This window comes from Protopterus annectens, chromosome 13.part0 (assembly GCF_019279795.1).
Source record: "Protopterus annectens isolate FY-2018-M chromosome 13.part0, PAN1.0, whole genome shotgun sequence".
NCBI lineage: Eukaryota > Metazoa > Chordata > Ceratodontiformes > Protopteridae > Protopterus > Protopterus annectens.
In genome coordinates this window covers 911779353-911792587 of record NC_056747.1, presented here as the reverse complement: position 1 = coordinate 911792587, position 13235 = coordinate 911779353, and the positions used below count along the sequence as shown (strand labels likewise).

The 13235-nt window shown below is 39.0% G+C and overlaps 1 protein-coding gene across 3 annotated transcripts in view; it reads right to left on the bottom strand.

The window, feature by feature from the left end:
- Positions 1 to 13235, bottom strand: part of LOC122787768 (alanyl-tRNA editing protein Aarsd1-like) — a 658622-nt gene that overhangs the window by 306402 nt on the left and 338985 nt on the right. For all 3 annotated transcript variants that reach the window (XM_044054668.1, XM_044054667.1, XM_044054666.1), the window contains one exon: positions 12599 to 12755. In XM_044054668.1, the coding sequence (XP_043910603.1) occupies positions 12599 to 12755 (157 nt within the window). The remainder of the gene's footprint in view (positions 1 to 12598; positions 12756 to 13235) is intronic.

Sequence of the window (13235 nt, the reverse complement as noted above, 5' to 3'; positions counted from 1 at the left end):
GTGTGCTGGCAGCAACCACTTACTCTCAACCAACCCATCAGCTCCTACAGGCACCCCAGCCACTAATCAAACTCAGATTGCCTGTGGCATATTCAGGGATTTTTCACATTGTGCCACAGAGCTGGGTCTGTCACTAGTTTATATTATACTGTGAGTTATACTTAAAATAAGAAGGGGTTACCCTTGTATCAAGTTACTTCACTGAGTGCAGGGTATAAGACATACATAAGAGGAGCAGCTGTTTGAAAAGTGATCTACAAAAGGAAAGTCGTGGGGCTAAGACCATGCCCTCTCGAAAAGAAGTTTAAAGTAGGTGGGCATGGCCAATATGCCTGGCCAAATGCAGGCTACTGCCTAGAAACTGCACCTGTCCACTAAATAAATTTGAGGGCAGCAATGAGACAGAACCACTATGATAAGACTGGCAAATGTGAAACATTCGTATGAATGCTTATGTTCACAAGAAGCAATGCAGCATTATGACAGTGAGTCTTGCAAGATGGGTATGGCCAGTTTGGGCAGCAGTTTTTACTGCCCAAAACTAGTAACTGTATAATTTGGGGGTACTGGACAGTACAACCTGTAGACAGTAAGGTGAGATGATTATAAAATTAGCCATCACCACAGAATTACTATAATTATAACTGTTTAATATTCAAATGGGGCATTCTTAACTATTTAATCCACATTTTGGCTAACATCAATACAGCCAAATGCATTTTGCCACACGCTTTGATGGCCACGGTCTCAGGCTCTGAAGCAATATAAGGAACGTGCCACTTGTTTTTAACTCTGAACATCTGATGGAAGGTTATAAAGAAAGTCAAGCTCCAGAGAGACAGCTGCACGATGAATATTCTAATTTCTCTGTTCATATACAGCTTTTGCCTCATGAGGGAATGTGTTAGATTATATGGCTGATCTCAAGCAGAAATCTCCAACTATTAAAATTCAATCTGTTTATCTATGGGTAATGTCAGACACCAAAGCATGAATTTTTGTACTTGAAATTGTGTGTTAAAAAGACTCATCAGTTCTCATTACTAGGCATTTGATCAGAGGACACTGGAAAGATGGTCAGTGAACGTAAAGCTGCAGTAGTTATAGTTTAACTAGACTACTCATAAATGTACTTTTATTTTACTGAAAAGTATATTCAAGACATTTATGTCCAAAGGTATTTGGACGATTGCCTTAAAGGGACAGCTGCAGTACTTATGACCTAATCTATTAAAGTCTAAATTTTACCTTGTTAATGTAGGTTGTAAATGAGGGGAACAGCTATCAGAGTACAGGTCTGTAAAAAGAAGGTCATGTGGATGTGACAGTAAACCCTTACTAATTATCAGTAATGTAATGCAGGCATCGGTGGCCAGTATGGTTGGTGGAGTGTGGGTTAGCAACTGTGATTTCAAGCAGTGAAGGGAGCTTTTACACTGCTAATAAGAGCAGACCAGTGAGTTAGGAGTACACTTACATGTGCCAGTCTAAAGCAAAAATATAACGGTGCAGTGGCACTAGGCCCTACAACCTGGGTGAAGTCTGTATAGCCAGCCATAATTAAGACAATACCAAAAACAAGTGGCGGCTGCAGCGTGGGCTGTTATTTTATTCATTTCAGAAATACCAATGACAAAAGCTTTAATTCATATCACTGTCCATCTAATGGATTAGGGAGGGGCATTTACTTGGCAGCATTACTGGAAAAGGAAGAGATTTATAAAACTGTCATATGTCATATAATGATACTATACTATCTACTTCTTACAGTGGCTTATTGGTGGATAGAGTCTTTGATCCAGAAATATGGGGACATACCTATATTCAGCTCATATCATTTGAAATGAGGACATGGGACAGCACTGCCCCAAAGTTATAACTGGAATAGAACAAATATACATTGTTTTCTGCTCTAAGTGGAGACACATTTAAGAAATCCATCTTGGAGTGCATCGGGAAGGTAGCCATCAAAAAAGAAAGCACAGCTTTTCTCCTTGTTTACATGTTTTAATTCAGCTGAGAGACATTTCTGCACATATACTCAAGTCAGAAGTGGCAAACTTCAGGACATCCATGCAGACAGGAACTGAAACTTCGACACATGAATCCTACACTAAGGCATTGTACGAGCACATCCACTCATGCATGAATCGTGCCATTCCAAATAGAACCAAGATGCGCTCCTCCAAAAAAAGGAAGCCAATCTGGTGGTCCCCTGCCATAAACAAACTTCACAACAAAAGGAAGAAACTGTTGCAAAAAAGAGGAAAATCCCAGGATGCAAAAAACTCCCTTACCAGCCTCAGTAAGAAGCGGAGATCCCTCATAAAATCCTCCAAAGCTAGTTACGAAAATAAAATTGACAAAGATTCCAAAGACAACCACAAGGCATTCTATAGCTATGTCAAGAATCTAAATGGCAATGCTCAGATCTGCTCTGAGCTTTAACAGAATGGTATCAAATATACTGATTCCCAAGGATATTACCAATATCATGGCAGATCGATTCAGTGCCAACTTCACCCCCCTCTCACCCCCTAAAAGGCCCATCTCAATACCGAAAGATTGCCAAATTCCGGTAATAATGGCCACACAGGTAAAAAACGCACTCTCCAAAGCTAAGGATACAGTATCCATGAGACCAGATGACATCCCGGGTTGTGTACTACATGAACTACAAAATGAACTGGCACCTCACCTAAGTGTCATGTTTAATCATAGCCTCACCTCAGTCTTCGTGCCCACTGCGTGGTGCACAGCTACAGTTATCCCACTCCACAAGGGGGGATCCACCTTGGATCCTGGGAACTACCGCCCCATCAGTCTGATGAGCCTGATCTGCAAGGTCATGGAACGTATTATCATGGAACTTATAAACAAAGACATTGGAAACCTTCAAAAACTGGGCCCCACCCAGTTTGGGTTCGTGATGGGCTGATCTTTTCTCCTGAATCTGACTGACTTCTTTGAATCAGCCTCCAGAGATGTGGATGAGAGTAAGGTGGTCCACACAGCCTATCTGGACCTCGCCAAAGCCTTCAACACCATCCCCCCCTCTGGAATCATAGATAAACTTACTAAGCTGGGCATTAATCCCTACGTTACTCGATGGGTTGCCAACTGGCTTACTGACATAACCCACACTGCAAAAGTAGCCGACTCCAAATCCATCTCCAGACAAGTGGAGTACCTTGGGGTTTAGTCCTGGGAACGCTCTTGTTTGGCATCTATTTCTCTGAAGAACAAGCCAACACTAAGGGACTCTGGCTAACAAAGTTTGCAGATTACTGCAAACTGGGAGCCATTACTGAATCCCCAAATGATGTGGATATTCTACAAAAGAGCCTTACAGAAACAGATGCTTGGTGCCAGACCCATGGCCTCAAGCTCAATGCCAAGAAATGTATAGTTATCCCCTTTGGGGAAAAACATGTACCCGTGAATTACCACATAGGTGGCAGTACACTAAACACTGGAAGTGTGATAAGAGACTTAGGGACAGAGGTGGACAGTGGTCTCACCTTTGATAACCACATAGCCACAACAGTCAGGAAATCCTTCTATGTGGCACACCTCATCACTAAGGGCTTTTCATCCAGAAAAAAAAGATGTCATTGTCCCACTGTACTCATCCCTCATTAGACTAATTATAGAATGCAATGCCCTGCTTGGTATGTACCTCTCAAGACATCTGCAACAACTGGAAAGGCCGCAGAAATACCTCACTAAAAGAATCACAGGCCTAAAGCAGATGCCCTATGCTGACCATCTAAAAAAACTCCAGCTATACTCTGTCACATATTGTCTACTCAGAGGCGATCTCTGCTTAACATACAAGGCCATGTCAAACCCAGAGCTGTTTGGCCATAATGCACTTAAAGAAATCCCAATCCCTCAGAGCCACATGCTCCACGGATCTAAACCTTATCATCACAATGAATAAAACATGCTGGAGGGATAGGTTCCTGACCCAGAGACTCCACAGACTCAGGAATAGACTGCCCATACATGTCAAGCAGAGCGTCTCTTTGGCCCTCTTCAAAAGGAACCTTGATGATTGGATGGGAGACAGGAAATTTACCCCGGGAATCATGTCAGTCGGCCTGCTAGACAGGGGTCCAGGAAAGTAAATACTGTGGGAAGAAATGGCCAGGGAATTGTTATGGCTAGGCTTGTATAGGCCCTAGGGCCAATAGCCTAGTACCAGCCTATGAACCTATATGCTGCAAACATTTGTAAGAGTACTATTGTAAAAACAGAAATACTGCAGTGCTGCTGCAGTTAGTATAATGGCAGAGGTCAATAAAGTTGAGTAACAGCTCAAACAGCATTAGGCAACAAAGCCTCTCACATGTATGAAGAACAAACCATACAAAAATGTACTCTATAGTTTTGTGGGCAGTACCCTAATAATTTACAAGGTCACCCAGTGGGCCATGTAATGAGAGAAGGTGGATTTTATTTGAGAAGCAGATAATTTAGAGCTGCATAAATGGTCTGCTGGCTAATAATGCTCAAACCATTTAAATACTTAATAATATAACCTTGGGCTCTGCATGCTTACAATGTTTCCAGGGAGAGTGCTGACAGTGCTGGATACTTGCATTCTTTTAAGCTGATCAGAGGTGCTAAGTGAAGATAGATCATCCTTGTTATGGTGTTTGTTTACACAGCAGCTTTTCATTTTGTTGAAGAAACCAAAAATCCAGGATAGAGAAGGATTGTTTTTGATGGTTCAGTGTGTGTGGTGGACAGCCTGCCCCTTCCACTGACAGTCATGATAGTAGCAAAACTATCCATCTCTTGTTGGATCAGTTTTCTAATAATGATCAACATACTGTACCTGGCATGTCTGCAAGGGTAAAGTTTCAATAGAGATTGAGTGAGGGTATGATTAGTGAGGTGTTATAACTGAAAGTGTTTGATGAAGTGTGGGGGAGTGGATCACTGCTGTACCAACAAAGAATTATTTTATTTTATTTAATATTTGTTTACCAGGAAAGTCCGACTGGGACAGAGCCCATTTTCCGTGGAGGCCTGGGGAGAAATGGTCCCGATGCATGTCTTTGGAATGTGGGAGGAAACCAGAGTACTCGGAGGAAAAACATGAATGCAGGAAGGACATGCAGACTGTGCATAGAAGGCTCCCCAAATGAGAACTGAACCAAAGAACCTCTTGCTGTGAGATGACAATGCTAACTGCTGCACCTTTGTGACACCCATTGCATAAAAGAATGGTGACTTGTTGTATTACTGTACTGCAAGGAGCTCCCAGCACATGTGAAGTAGGGTAAAATGAAAAATGCAGTGAAGACAGTGGCACCAATGTCATCCAAAAAGTGTAAAGACCTCCAGGAGGTATGGAATAGAAAGATGAAATCTCAGTTGTTGGTAATGATTGAACAGCATCAGCAAGTTGGGATAAACAAGTATTAGAGTAGATCCTGTATCCTGTTGAGAGAGGAACGGAAAAAAAGCCAGAGAAAAAGTAATCTTGGGACTTAAAAATGCTTAAGTAAAGGTATTTTGGTTGAGAGAAAAAAATGACATTTTTTTTACTGCATAGGAAACAGGGTGATAGGACATCTAAGGGAAATTTGTTGAGATGATGGAGGACAGACTAGGAGCATTAGTCTTGGAAAAAGTGGGTGCATTCAGAGTACTGTACGGGACTATATGATTTTGATCTGTGTCAGGAACGGGATATTGTTAGGAAGAAGGAAAGGTAGTTTTTACCTGATAGATTTAGCTCCTAATTCTCTTTAATCAGGTGTGGAAACATATGCAGTTGGAGATGCATGTGATGGTAGGTGACGTCCTGGAAGTGATTAAAACTCTTCCACAGCACAAGATCCATTCTGCACATGAATTATGTGAGGCCCTTTAAGAGAACTGGACGGAAAACTCTTGTTTTTGGTTCAAATGTTTAATACGAAGAGGAGGCAGACAGAGTATTTCCACTTTCATGGCATCAGACCTTTGTAAAGCAAAGTCCAAAGCAGGGGAAACCACTAAGCAGATGTTAGTCAGGCAGACCCATCTCACAGTTTAACATTTTAACTATATTTTCAGAAGGCATGTCCCCAGAATACCATCTATTTTTTGGATATTTTTGCTCTTTGTATGTAAAAGCCTGCATCTCCAAAAAACATTTAAACATTTGCTCATGAAATTTTCAGGGAATGCTTTTGGCATAATTATCTATAAAATATATTTGGACTGGAATCCTACCCTAAAATATAAAAGAGCAGCAACATCTTGAATTTTGGCAAAAAATACATTTTAATGTCATTTGATGCCTCAACACACACAAAGAACAAAAAGATCACCTTTATACAAGAAACACATCCTGATTTTAGGTATGAAATCATACCAACATTACATATTTATCTGTTGACAGTTTTTGTTTGTTTTACTCTAGACAGAACTGAAAACTCCACATTTTTTCAGCTAATGTTTTTGTAAAAGTTGCACTCTCAGTTTATAAAGGTCATTCTGACCTGACTTCCACACTAAATTCAAATGTCAATCTCTCTACTGCTTCATGTTCTTACAATTTTTTTAAGGAAGCACTCATTTTTTCTCCTGTTTTTTATTTTACTTTACATTACCTAATAGCTTTTGGTCAAACAGACAAAAGAATCTCAAATATTAGCATGCCCCTCAAAACAGGTAAAATAAGTGTATTTTGTTACAACACACAAAAAGTACAGAAAATATTATTTTCCCTAGAAAAGAATAATATTTATATTTGCAATTCATAAGAGCACACAAATAACACAATTCAGATACATAAGTGTGTCAGCTTGGAAAAATACAAAAAGTACTTTATTTTTGCGACATGAATGGCAAAATCAGAGCATCTAAATTGCTGTTTAATGGACAGTCAAGTGAATGATAAAAAGTCTGCTGAGTGAAAACATAAAAGGTAGGAATAATGCAAATGCAGTTGAAGTCACAAAAGGGATTATTTTCAGCCACAGAGATGAAAATGTATTTATTTTTTATTTCTATTATCCATCAGTTACCCAGATAAGCCAAGTACACAACCTATCCTTTTTCAAGGGCAACACAGGAGCTCTGTCAGGTTAACTGGCTTGATCAGAGTTACAAAATAGGCAAATGGGGGTAGGAGGACTCAAACCCTGTACTCTCTGCTACAAAAAGCGGCTCACTATAACCTGAGCCAGCATTAATCCTCTATGCTAACTGCCAGACATACAGAAATCAAAAACCTGACACTGGTGACATGGAGCCCATGTTTTTAAGACTGGTTTGGTTTATGTAAGATGCTGGCTTTAAGTAATATGGAATCAGCAAAACTGAAATGCAGGTTGGATGTATTGGATACTGAACATGCTCAAGTCCTGTAATAACCAGATAAAATATGGGGAAAGCCATTACTTGAATAAAAGGGTCATCTGTCCCCATTTCAGTGAAGGGTCACATTTAGATCAAAGGAGATAAGGGGAGACAAATTAGGTCAGCCATACTCCTGGATGTGCATCTGAAAGAATGCAGTGCACTTTTGTGTATGTGATACTAGAATAAACCTAAACTAGAAAAAAAACCTGAAAGAATATATGGCAATACTACAGAGCAGCAGTATCTGTTGTAAAATTCTTAAGTAAAAAAACAAAAAAACAAACTGAAGGATAAAATGGTTAGCACAAAAGAAATAATGTATCATGTAAACAGTGGCTAAGTTAAATGGTAATTAGATTACTGCAGCAGGATGGCAGATATTAAGAATATCAATGTTTCTCAATCTGTTTCAATATCATGACTAAAAGTAGGGTTTAGATTTCTGACTGCTGGAGTTCTACTCCTAAACAAGCATCTTGCATATCTTCAACATATCTGTTAACGGTTCTCTTTTCACTTCACAGTATAAGGTGCTTTACTAACCATTTACAAACAATTCCTCCCTCTCTCATTTTATGCTGCTACTGCTCTCTCCTCTCTCTCCTCATTATTCCCACTCATTACCCAGTACTGCTATGGTGCCAGCATGCACTATTTGCTTTACTGAAGTGCTCTTCTACAGGTGAGCATTGCTTAATGTCCTTCTGCACAATGTCCAGCCACATTTACATCCATACTGTGCTAAGTGGACGTAAATGTGGAGAGACGTTGTGCAGGGGGACATTAAGTGAAGCACAATATAAAGCATACGGTGTTCGCTTAACATCCTAGTCGCTTAACGTTCAATGGTATAGAACCTATCCTGGTCGTTAAGTAACAGTTACCTGTATACTTATACAAAAACACTGCTGACTATTTCCTGGATGTTACGTTCAACATGTCTGCCTCTATTATCTGTTTAAGTGACAACTTTTGCATCTACTGATGTTGCACAGATTTCTTCAGGGACCTGTCATGCAAACACAAGGTACATTAAACATGTTTTGCATATATACATATGTGATATATATATATATATATATACACACACATATGCGTGTGTGCGCATATATATATACATATTATATATACCTATATAATATATATATATATATATATATATATATATATACACACACACACACACACACACACACACATACAAACACACACACAGTATGATAAAGCATTACATTAATATAAGAATATGCACATATATACAAACATACAGATTTACTTAATATTTGACGTATGCACACACACGTTGGTTTATCAAAATACAAAAGTGTTAAAGGAAAACATTATCTCCTATAGTTTAACATCTCTTAGGTTGCTTTTCTCCTTAAAATACAGTTCCAGTATTGTGTAGGTAGCTGAAACCTGTTTGCACTTTATAAAACTTTCATTTCCTTTCCTTGGAAGCAAAGGAAGAGAAAGACCTCTCCACTTTTTTTCAGCTTAACTTCTCACATAATTTGCAGAGGAATTTGTCTACAACTGCATGACATACCACAGACATGGAGAAATCTGTAGTCTGGTACTGCCGACAATCTTATATATACTCAGGACAGGAGCACAGCAGCTGCTGTAAAAAAGACAAAGAAGTGTGAAACTGTTTTTCAGGGTCTTTGTTGCAAATAGGAAGAGAACTTACACTGATTCACAGCACCTCCTAAGTAGCCATGTCTTTCACAGCAAAACAGAAAGATTAGATCAGTCAATGGTTCAAAGGCAGTTGTCACCTCTTTTGACAAACTTACATAAGCAACATCACTGTTTTGAAATGCTAAGCTTTAAACTTTAAATGTTTGTTGTTTGTACTGTAGTATCAAAGATGTCTGTGACATTTAGAAAAAAGTCAGAAAATATTTTTCTTCTACTTGTTGTGAAACATCAACCCATTTATCAAAGTATGGGGAAGGGGCTGTCAATTCTTCTTGGACTACAAAAATATGCTTTGAACAAAGGCCTGCAATTTAGCCACTTTTTTTTTTTTTTTTGGTTACAGCTGTATAACTCCTTAGTTTACTGTAAAACAGACCCTGGTAGTATTACAGAAAACATTTTTCAAAGCTAAAATGCAGAGTTAGTGTTAGCAGCCTAAGCCTAACACTGCACCTTACCTTTGAAAAGTCCTTTCCATAACACTTCCACTAAACAAGACCACTCAGACACAAACACCCATGCACCACAACCAGGGCTACATTAGGTTATCAAACACATCCCTCGGCCACAACACAAAAAACATTACTTTACATCTAAATTAACTGGGGGGCTTCGCCCCCCATACCCCCCTAACTAAATATACCAACTCCAAGATTGCTCAACAGTAGGGAAATAGCAAACTCTGGCGAACGGCCATGGGAAATCTTTCCCTGCATTAAATCAGCCATTTGACATTTTTTGCTTTCGATATTAGAAGATCGATGTCTAGGTGTTCAGTCACCTAAACATTCGGTCTTCTAATATAGACCCCCACAACCAACATGCGCTACACTTAATATTTCCCTTTACTTAACCCATAATCTAAACTAATCCACCTACACTTGCACAAACATTCCTACTACCTAATGCCAAAGTCTTCAGGATATCTGAAACTTTTGGCAGTAGCTTCCAAAACCCACAATTACCTTACCCACACATACAAAAAATCAAGGAGTTATTTTGACTAAATCTGACTTCAGTGACTAACAAATGACTGAACAAATTTGACTCAAACCTCAGTTCAAAGAATCACATTTGACTGAAAAAGTTATTAACACCAAACATACCTTAAAATCTTGCTTTTTGCATAGAGACAAGCCCCCCCCCCTGCACCACCCCATACCTTTCTAACTTAAATATACTAACTTCATAGTCATGCAACAGTGGAGAAAAGATAAAAAAATGCACACAAGGAATCACCGCTAATGCACAAACACACTTCATAGAAAATTTCACTAAAGCAAACAACTTAAAAAATATTTTTTTTTTTGCAGGGGACCAAACCCCTTTTGCCCCCATACCCCTTACTTAAATATACTACTTATAAACCATACAACAGTTGTAAATAAAGAAGAAACACACAGTGAATCAATGTTTCTTTACAATTTTCAGTTAATTGTGATTCAAAGAAATGAGTTTTCAGTCAAGTTTGTTCAGTCAGTTGTGATTCACAGTCAAAACAGCTACCATATATCAAATAAATAAATATATGCATATAATGTTTGTGAATATATGCTTGATGCATTTGCATATAGGCATACAGCAATAATATTCCTTTTCCCAAAGTTAAATATAACCCACTTGCTCCTGGAAGGGTTGGAGCTAATACAAGACACTCCTTCATTGAGCTGATATCCATAATAGCAGTTTAATGTTGATTAGAATGTTGCTAGTAGTTGTTTTAGGACTTTCTAGATTATCTTTCAGGTTTAGATTAAGTAAAAGGCAGATCTAACAAAGTTTACAGTGAAAATTCTGGTTGCTGTTGTGTCTTTCGGCTTTTCCCGGTTAGGGGTCGCCACAGCGGAACTCCGGTCCGCTAATGATTGGCAGTAGATTTTTACATGCCAAGTTGCCAGCCCTGATGCACAACCTTCAACGAAAGTATGCCCATTCATGCATGTCTCCACACAGAAGACGCTCTAGCTGAGAATCGAACAGGACAACGTCTTACTGTGAGGCGACAATGCTACCGCAGCACCACCACCGCAGTAAAGGTTCATATTTCTCATATTAACATGGAAGTCACTATACTCAAACTGTTATCCTTATAGTAATTTGTATTTTTGTTACTTTGAGGTTAAGTTTGTGCTTTATACTTATGTAACTGTTTTTGGTACATGAAATGATAGTGAATGTTTTAGTGTTTTAAAACTGACAGTTATTTTATTTTTTTTTTCAAATGAAACTCTCACAAAAAGTTTTAAAACGCAGGCTAAGGTTACTTAGCGGGACAAAGTCTCAGGCTCTCCTCCAAAAGGGACACACCCACAGGGACGGCCCACTGATGAACATGCCCCTACATGTTTGCTATAAATACAGGTTGCTATAGTCAATGTGTTGTAAAACAACACTCATCTACCTCTATTACAGAATGATTTGGAAAAGTAGAACAGGCTACCGCATTTACTTTCTTCATTTAAGCTTTTATCCTCAAAATAACTATTTTTCATGAGAATTTTACTTCAAATATGACAGTTCCCACTGAAAAAGAGGAACTCCAATCAACATTAAATTTCAGCTATTATGAATACCAGCTCAATGAAGGAGTGTCTACTACTAGCAACACCAACCCTTCCAGGGGCAAGTAGGTTATATCTAGGTTTCCCATTTTCTGGTCTCACAACAACTAGATAATTCCAATAGGCAACAACATCCTCCTTTCTGGGGTGGCCATGGAGCAATGGCTGTTTAAGTGACATGCTTAAGCTTATAAAGCATGCAGCTGGCAAATGAGAAAATCAAACTGGGGCTTAAAGCCTCACTCTGACCTACAATGCCAGAATGATGCCTGGGAATACACCACTGAATCTCCTCTTGTGAACATGCCAAATTAACATACCTCACACCTGAAGACATGCCACGTACCCCCCAGATAGTATAAGGTCTATAAGCATATCATCAGCCCTCCTAAAACCTGCAAATGGGTCAATAGTTGTACCTTTCTAAGGCTTGCCCCTGCAAAAATTGCATAACCCATCCCCTGCCAGAGCAGATGCTTGCAAGGATGTCATTGTCATGTATTGATAAGGCTGACACATAAAATATGCCGCTATCCCTCCCAAAACAAGGCTGGCAATTACCACGATCAGTATTTCCACCGGACACAGGGATCTAAGTCAACTCACAAATATACACTGCTTAAAAGGCACAATATTAGAATAAGGCTGCATTTACACATTAAACAAAATTTCCAAAATACAGTAATGGCTCTAGGATCCTATGGGTAATTATCAATGCAAGACTCAAGTGACAGTTATACAGGTATGCGTAGAATACTAAACTGAGAGAAAAAACACTTCTGAATATTTGAAAAAACAAGGATACCAAACAAACAAGGTAACAGTTCCTTAAGAGTGTGCAGTTTCTAAAGTGCATTTTAAATACTCCTGTCTCTACTTTCCAGGGCTGCCAGGGCTGTTGAATGGTCTTACTGCCTATCAGAATTGTCACTCTGCTGGATAACACAATGTTGTCATACTCTGCTTACTTTTTCCACTTCAGGGTCATCTACAGATAGCAGTCGCACATTGACAGCAACATGATCTTGGATCTTTTCATTGACATCCTTTTCCAGCACTTCTATCTGTTGCGTAGTCACGGAAGGCGTGTCCAGTTCAATACTACTGCGCAGCCGACCCAGCTCCCTGTGAATAAAAATAGCAGATTCATGGATACTCAAAGCAATGAAATACATATACCACAGCAGTCCCCAAAACAATAGAACGTTTTCTAGGGACACACTTTCCTCTAGTGGTTAGAAATTAAATTACAGTCATTAAGGCTGCTATCCTGAATGTCAAAATAATACTGCCGTCCTAAAAAAGACAGCCTCTCATCTATGTCCAGAAACAGGTCACTGTTAGCATCACATAAAAATATTAGATTGCAAAGTTTTATCTGGGTATGCTCTGATAAAATGAGACATAATAGTTAAAAATCCTGTAATTATTTGCATTGCAATTTCTATTTTTTCCATTTATTTACCAATACAAAAAGAGTTCATCAGCTGACACTCTGCTAAGACCTGAATTTTAAAAATGTATCATTCACTGAAAAACTTGTTGTCAACCAACACTTACTTTTGGAAAGCCAGCAGTGTCTCAGTGCAACAGCCAGCAGTGTCT